The sequence below is a fragment of the Acomys minous genome (assembly GCF_964271855.1).
Source record: "Acomys minous genome assembly, chromosome: 16".
Classification (NCBI taxonomy): Eukaryota; Metazoa; Chordata; class Mammalia; order Rodentia; family Muridae; genus Acomys; species Acomys minous.
In genome coordinates this window covers 2,535,717-2,543,103 of record NC_140498.1, presented here as the reverse complement: position 1 = coordinate 2,543,103, position 7,387 = coordinate 2,535,717, and the positions used below count along the sequence as shown (strand labels likewise).

At 57.0% G+C, this 7,387-nt stretch overlaps 1 protein-coding gene across 1 annotated transcript; it reads right to left on the bottom strand.

Annotated features, from left to right (window-relative positions):
• Positions 1–113: 113 nt before the first annotated feature.
• FGF11 (fibroblast growth factor 11) lies at positions 114–7,053 on the bottom strand. The gene is made up of 5 exons (XM_084762338.1): positions 5,474–7,053; positions 3,737–3,847; positions 3,443–3,546; positions 2,642–2,840; positions 114–2,360 (listed from the first exon to the last, which is right to left on the bottom strand). Exons 1-5 carry the CDS (start codon positions 5,664–5,666, stop codon positions 2,290–2,292), a joined length of 678 nt encoding a protein of 225 aa, XP_084618464.1. The 5' UTR covers positions 5,667–7,053; the 3' UTR covers positions 114–2,289.
• Positions 7,054–7,387: the final 334 nt, after the last annotated feature.

Below are 7,387 nucleotides of genomic sequence, written 5' to 3'. Positions count from 1 at the left end.
TTGTCGGGGGGACTAGGCGCCAGCCCACCCTCCCCGCCCTGCCCCGCCCTCGGGACTTGGTCCCGCCCGGAGCCAACTGCAGTCGCCCTCCACTCACAAATGTCAGATAACACTTGGGTTGTATAAACCATCTTTAATTAGAGAAAGCATGAAGTGGAGACCCAGTCCCCCTGAGAACAGAGCCGGGGAGATGGGCGGAGCCTGAGCGGGGTTCGTGTGAGGGAGGGGGGGCATCTCTTGCAATGAGCCAGAAGTAATAGGGCCTGAGGAAAAGTGACCTGCTTTTGAGCACTAGCCCCTCCCTTAGGACCGCCATAGTCGTTTTTTCCGCTAACATTTGCTACACTAGGAATCTACCCTCTTTTACTAGCGGCTCCCCAAGCCTTCGCCGTTTTCAGGTCCTTTTTGGGTACTTAAAACCCAGCTGAGGTTATAAGCTGTAAAGTGAAGTAAATTCTATTTAGTTAGAAGCTCTGGGGATGTATGAGGTCTGGGAGCCCGGGAGGGCCCGCATTTCCTAGGCCTGGCCGGGGGCGGGCAGGGAGGGGCGGACATAAGTTGGATTTATTGCTGAGCTAGGGTCTCTTTGCTGGGAGGGAGAAGTCAAGGCTGTGTCTTATTTGTCCTTTTTCTAGAGTTATTATCTATTGTTACAGACCTCAGCTTTCTGCTGTCTGAGGCAGGATCTCACATAGCTCGGGCTGGCCTTGAACTCACTATGTAGCCGAGGCTAGCCCTTTTACTCCCAGTTTTCCTTCCCCCACCTCACAGATGTACCACACCACACCATATCGAGCAAAGGACCTCAGCTTTAAAAGGGGCCTGGAAGGAAGTCCTGCTGAGGTAGCTAAGTGTTCGCGTCTCCCTAAATCAGACACATGGGTTCAGCCGTATGGTGGCATTTTCCTCCTCTCAGCTTCCTACTGTGAGCTAGGTACGGTCTTCCAGAATTCCTATACCTCTCCCCAGTCTTGTTTCCCTGGCAGAACCCCAGCTGGAATGCGGAAACCAGAAACCATGGAAAAGTAGTTAGTATTCTAAAGGGAAGAGTTTTGGAAAATTATCTAGGAAAAACAAACAAGAAGTGGTTCTTGATTCATTCAGTACTGATTAATAAGCGCTGTGTGTGTGTGTGTGTGTGTGTGTGTGTGTGTGTATGTGTGTGTGTGTGTTGGCTTTTGAGACAGGGTTTTGCTATTATAGCCCAGGATGGCCCCCAATTCAAAAACCCTGACTCAGTCCCAGGTGCTGACTTACAGGCACGCACCACCAAGCACAGCTCAGAACCAATTAGTTCTTAATGAATCACGGCTGAGTTCTAGCATTCTTAGATCATTAGAGAAAGTGGAAGGGTTAGGGGTTTAGAACTTACTCCAGTATATGGCTATACAGGCCCTAGTTCCATCCTGGAAAAAGGGACTAAGTGTCATGGTCTATGTCCTAGAGCTGAGCTGAGAGATTTGGGGGGGGGATTGAGGGGAGGGGTAATTGGGGGGAGGGGAATGGCTCCCGAAAGGTCTAGAACGCCATGCTCTAGTATTGGGTGTCTCTGGGATAAGGTGACCTGAGACTGGTTCTGACTCAGAGCAAGGCCAGTGGCTATGTGAGGAGGCTGGAGTTAGGAGTTAGGCCTCTTTTTTTTTTTTTTTTTTTTTAAACCAGGGGCGTCCATCTAGGCCAAGGATTGAAGTTTAAAGGATCCACACCTGGGTTCCAATACAGACCATAGGAATGGCCCTGGCTGGGGTGTTCAGCTGTATCAGAACCTTCCAGACCAAGGCAGAAGGGAGAGAGAAGAAAATGAACCGTGAGCATCAGTGGACCGACCTGGAAAGCTATGGCTTCAGGGCAAGGAAAAGAAGTGCATGGCTTCGGAAACCGGCTCAGCCGGGGAGGGAGAGTATTGGTCCCCTTGCTTTGCCAGTTTTGGAACACCCCCCCACCCCCGCCCTCCAGGGGCCATTTCAGGAAAAACCGAGGTTCTCTTAAGGGGTAGGAGTTAGTGTGGAGAGAGAGAAGTGAACAGCCAGGATTGTTCCAGGCACCACCATCTGAGAACCTCTCCTGGGCCCCAGGATCTGAGAGCGCAGCAGCAGCAGCAGCTCCAGAGGTCCCAGCCAGCCCCTAGGTGCCCTCGGGGTACAGCACCTGGTGAGGCCTGGCTGCTCAGGGCTTGTGTGTGTGGCAACAGGGTGAGAGCAGCAAGGCCCGGAGCATGGCTAGGGGACAGGCTGTGGCGGTGGCTGGCTCCCTGGAAGTGCGGGGAGCCTCCAGTCCAGGGACTACATCTCAAGGGGCGGGGGGACTGGAGGGGGAGGTCTCAGGGACGCTGTGGAGAGAAGGCTCCCGGTACATGGCCACTGTGAAGGGGAGAGAGAGAGGAGCAGGGAAGGAGAATTAGGCACGCAAAGAGCCAGGGAGAACAAGAGATCTGAGGGGCCTCCCTTCCCTTACAATCGCCCTTGAAGAACCCCAGCCCGAAGGAAGAGAGCTCCCCAATTCCCCAAAGGCCAAAGCCTCTCAGTCTCGGCCCTGTCATCCCAGCATCTTGTTCAACATGTATGGCCTGAGCCCTGTGTGTATTCATTCAAGGTCAATTCCCTCCCACGTGACCCACCTTTTCCTCGAGCCCCATACCCACCCTCCAGGAGCTTGGGCACAAAGTGGGCAGCCGCCTTGGTCTTCTTGACTCGGTTTCCCTTCATGACCCGGCCCTCCTTGTCCAGGCCTAAGTACCAGGCCCGGCCAGAACGACGCTGGCGGTAGAGGGCAGAGGCATACAGAACATAGTAATTCTCAAAGACGCACTCCTTAAAGCGACACTCTGCTGTGAAATGTGGCTGAGGAGACAAAAGAGACAGAAGAGAGGTGTGGACACACACACACACACACACACACACACACACACACACAGAGAGAGAGAGAGAGAGAGAGAGAGAGAGAGAGAGAGAGAGATCACTGGCAGAAGGGAGCCCTTGGGAAGAGGCAGCAAGGTATAATCTATACATTTCTTTGGAAAGGAGGGCAGCACCTACTGAGCCCATGCAGAAACCAGAGCACAGAGAGAAGAGGACGAGCCTGGTGGGCCACCCAGGGGCAGGAGCTAGATTTATAGAGGCACTGGAAATAAGATCTCCCTTCATTCCCAGCCTCTTACTATTTCCCATCCACAATAAAGGTAAGTTTAGAGGTGACAGGCCTAGAAGCGGGAGCCCTAATGGCTGAAGGGGCCAGGCATTCAAAGAGCAGGAGTCACTTAAGGGGGAGCCCTGGTGGTGGAGATGGATTCGCTCCTCCAAGGGAGGAGTTCTGGAGCAGGCAGTGGTCAGCCAAAAACAGGAAGGGCAGAGTCCTGGGTGCGAATCCCGTCTGTAGCGAAGGACGGCTCTATGCTGAGGGTGCGTGTCCCCAGTACCCAGGCCACTCAGCCTCGTTGCCTTACCGAGCTGTACAACAGGCCCTCGGCATTCATAGCCATGTAGTGACCCAGCTTGGCACTCTGGATGGTGACCACGCGGAGACCCACAGGAATCAGGTTGAAGTGGGCTTGGGGAGTACAGAGCAGGCATCAGTACACAGGAGCCTCACCCCCATCCGGCCCCAGCTCCACCTCTTCCCTCGCGGCTCAGGAAGACAAACTGAAGGCAACACAGCCTCAAGAGGTGGTTAGGACTGTCATCTCAGGTGGGTCCCCATCTCCCCGCTTCCCACCCAGCAAGCTGGCTTCCCCTCTCACTGAAGGAGCTGGTGTCCTCTGAGGTGCCCTGGATGCTCCCATCGGGATTCGCCTGGAGGTAGAAACCCTGACGGCAGAACAGCTTGGTGACGATGCCTTTGAGCTGAGGCTCTGGAGAGAGAGACATTCATCTTTGAAAAATGACATCTCTATTCCCAGATACATTCCTACACTTGGCGGGATCACAGCGCAGGAAGAGGAAATGAAAAGAACCCCAGCCCTCTTACCCGAGCAAGCTCCCTTCCAGCTCCCTCTGATTCCTGAGGAAGCTGGGGGTGTGGGTCCCTTCCGCTTTCTCTAATCAAGAGCGTCAGCTTAATTTATTGAAATTTATTTAAATGGCTTAATTCCTTCTTCCCACCAGAGTTGGGGGATGGGGGCAGGGAGGAGGTAGGAGACAGAGAGAGAGACATAAAAGGCAACGGACAGTGCCAGGGTTGCAGGACAATGTGTTTGCAAATGTCGGGGTGACCAGCAAGGTGACCACAGGGAAGGGGCTCCCCCTCACGAGTAGGGGTAGGACTGGGCTTGACTGACGCTGACTCAGCACCTGCTGCTGCAGCTGCCGCTCGCTTTGGCGCGGGCCTTGCTTTGGCACAGCGCCGGCCTGTCTGACACTGACCCATCTGTCTGTCTGTCTGTCAGTCAGTCGGCTGGCTCACGAGGGTCCAGTCCTCCCTTAGGCTGAGGCTCTACCCTTCAACCAGGTAACTGTCCTAGGATGGGGGACATTCATACCACATGAAGGAAAAAGGAAGAGGGGACAGAGATGGAAAAGGCTGGCTGCATCACGTGGGGGCTGGATCCCACTCAGAGGGTGGGCTGCGGACTGTACCACTGCCTACTGTTGGTGGTGGGGGAGGAGGGCGCGAGGGACTCCCCTGGGGGAACCGGCGGCAGCCTGGAGCGAGGCCAGAGGGACTCCCTAACTGTCGTACCTGGACGGGAATCACATCCCAACCCTTATGCCTACGCCTTCCCGTGGCTTGCTCTCTGCCGATTTCCCTGTCCCCCTCCCCCCTTGTAAGTGGTACGACCCCCCACCCCCAAGTCTCGGTGCAGGTCTACAGCCTGAACTGTGTGTGAGTTCCTACTGGCAGAGGGTCCCCCGAGCCTGTAGGACCGGATTTCGGAGTCACACAGGAGTAATGGGAGGGGTTGCCCAGCACCCTTCTCGAAGCGCAGGTCACAGAAGGAGGGCGTACGGAGGGGGCTGGTTGACGAGGTAGCTGCAAGGACACCCGGGGGAGAGCTGGCGAGATTGGCTCCCGGCCAGACGAGCTCGACCAGGAGGAACAGATCCAAAGCGTGGAGGGGCGGGAGAACCGGAGCGGGGGCGGGGCAGCCAGGGCTGCAGAAACCCTCGGGGTGACCCAAGCGTCCAGAACCCCCCAGGCCCTTCCGCTTCGGATGGAAAGAATCGCGAGAACCCGCACGTAGGCGAAGAACCGTGGGGGTGGGGAGTCCTGTGTTGGAGGGGGCAGACAAGAGCTGAGAAGCTTGGGCGCCAGGCTTAGCCCCTCAAATCTTCCCCCTGCCCTCGAAAGCAAGGAGACTCGGCATTACCGGCAAAGAGGAAGGAAACTGAAGCATAGTCCCGCAGGTTTTGTCGCTCTGGCCCACCTCGTCCACTTTTGGAATACTCCCCCCCCCCCCCAATCAGGCTGCATTCTCCAGGGTCCCTTGCCTCAGGCAGAGGGACTTCCGGGCCGGAGACCCCGCCCTAGCCACACTCACCTGGGCCGCGGTCCTGTCGCGTGGGCCGCCCCCCGCACAGTCGCACCTTGGACAGCAGGATCAGGAGCTGCTTCTGGCAAAGAGACTTGGTGCCGCGGGGACACACGCGCCGCTGCGCCGAGACCGGCCGGCTGCCCCCGGGCTCACGGACCTCCCGCTTCTGTCGGATCAAGCTACTGGCCAACGCCGCCATAGCGCCCCGGGAGGAGACACCCCCCAAACCAGCAGGCTCCCGGAGCGCCCTGGGCTCCCCTGAAGAGGAGCCCTCTCACCGGGGCATGCTCAGGACCCAACCCACCGCCCCACCCGCAGGATCTGAGGCTAAACCCCTGACCCCTTCACGTCCCCCTACAACCACCAGCTCCCACCCTTAGGCCCTGCACTAGCTCCAGCAGCCTATGCGCTCCTCAGCTGTCCTCACCCGTGAATTTTTGTCCCTTAATGAAAACTCTCCCCTTCCCTCTTTTCTGGCCTGTGCCCCCACTTCCTCTATCCCCAAGTCAAGACCCTCCTATACTTCCAAGATGTGTTCTCAGTATCCTCGGGGTTCTTTACACCCTATTTTGGGGCGCCACTCCTGCCCAGCCTATTCTTGTAATCTAAAGGGTGTGGGTTCTTAGTTTTGTGGACATTAGCTCACCCTGGGCTGCTGTCAATGTCACAGAGAAACCCAACCCTGATGTGGTTTTTTCCCCCCCTTTGCTATACCCTAAGTGGAGTGCATCGCCCACTTTCTTCAAATCCCACCCACCAAACACAAATAGGTCTCAACATCCAGCCTGTCTAGGTTCAGTGAGAAAGGCTTCCCAGACCCTCTGGCTGGATAATGCTTTTGCTCATTGTCACCCCCATTTCTAGTAGCTCGGGGGGGTTCCAGATGCTGAGACCATTTCTCCACCTTGTCACCCTCCACTCCTTTTGAAGTCACCTCCAAATCAGCCCTTCCTGGTGCACACACCAGGTGGTTGTCTGGAGGACCCTCTGTCGCCCCAAACAAGGAGCATGAGTCGTTTTTGGTTTTCTTGTTTGTTTGTTTTCTGGTTGCCCCTTAAATTTCCGGAGGAGCAACTGGCGCTGCTTAGATCCCACACCCTCCAATCTAACAAGGCCCCCAAGAGAGGAGTGCACCCACGTTGTCACCGCTACTCCAACGTGAACAGGCCCTTAATAAGTCATAGCGCATCAGAGCTTCCTGCGACAGGGCTTCCTCGTCCTCCCTGGAATTACTATAGCACCCCTTCCTTTCCCCGACGCCCCTCAACCTGTCCTGTCCTGTTGATCCGGGCGACCGGTGCCGCGGGCTCCAGGCTCCTCCCTCCCTGTCACCCGCAAGCGGAGGTTCCCCCCAACGCCGGCCTAGGCGTCCCGGACCCCCAGGAAGGAGTAAGGATGTCTCTGCAGAGCTCCCCGGTTTGGCAAAGTCAGAGCACTGGGCCCGGAGGTTGGACCAGGCAGAGCGGCGGAGGCAGCGGCAGCGGCTGTGGGAAGCTGAGGTGGCGGCGGCGGCGGCAGCGGCGGCAGCGACAGAGGCTCCCCCTCCTCTGCGAGCCGGCCCGGGGGCGGGGCAGGGGGCGGAGACGCTGGGAAAGAGGGAGGTGAAGGCGGGCGGGCGGAACCCTGGGGTTCCTTGGAAGCTGTGAGTGGGGGACCTGTCTCCGAGGCAAGGCGGAGTGGAGGCAAGGCCTGCAACTCTCGGAGTTGAGAGATGAGACAAGGAAACCTGATGTGGCGGGGCTTGGGGCAGGGGGTAGATGGAATGGCCGGCAGAGAGAAAACGGAAAGGGACTTTACTGCCTGGGATGGAAGTGAGGCCAGAAAAACGGATGGGGAAGGGCGGGGCGGGGAGTGGAGAAACTGGGGTGGCTGTGCCATCCAGGCTGGGCTGTAATCCGGCCTTAATATCTCTCTGTTTTG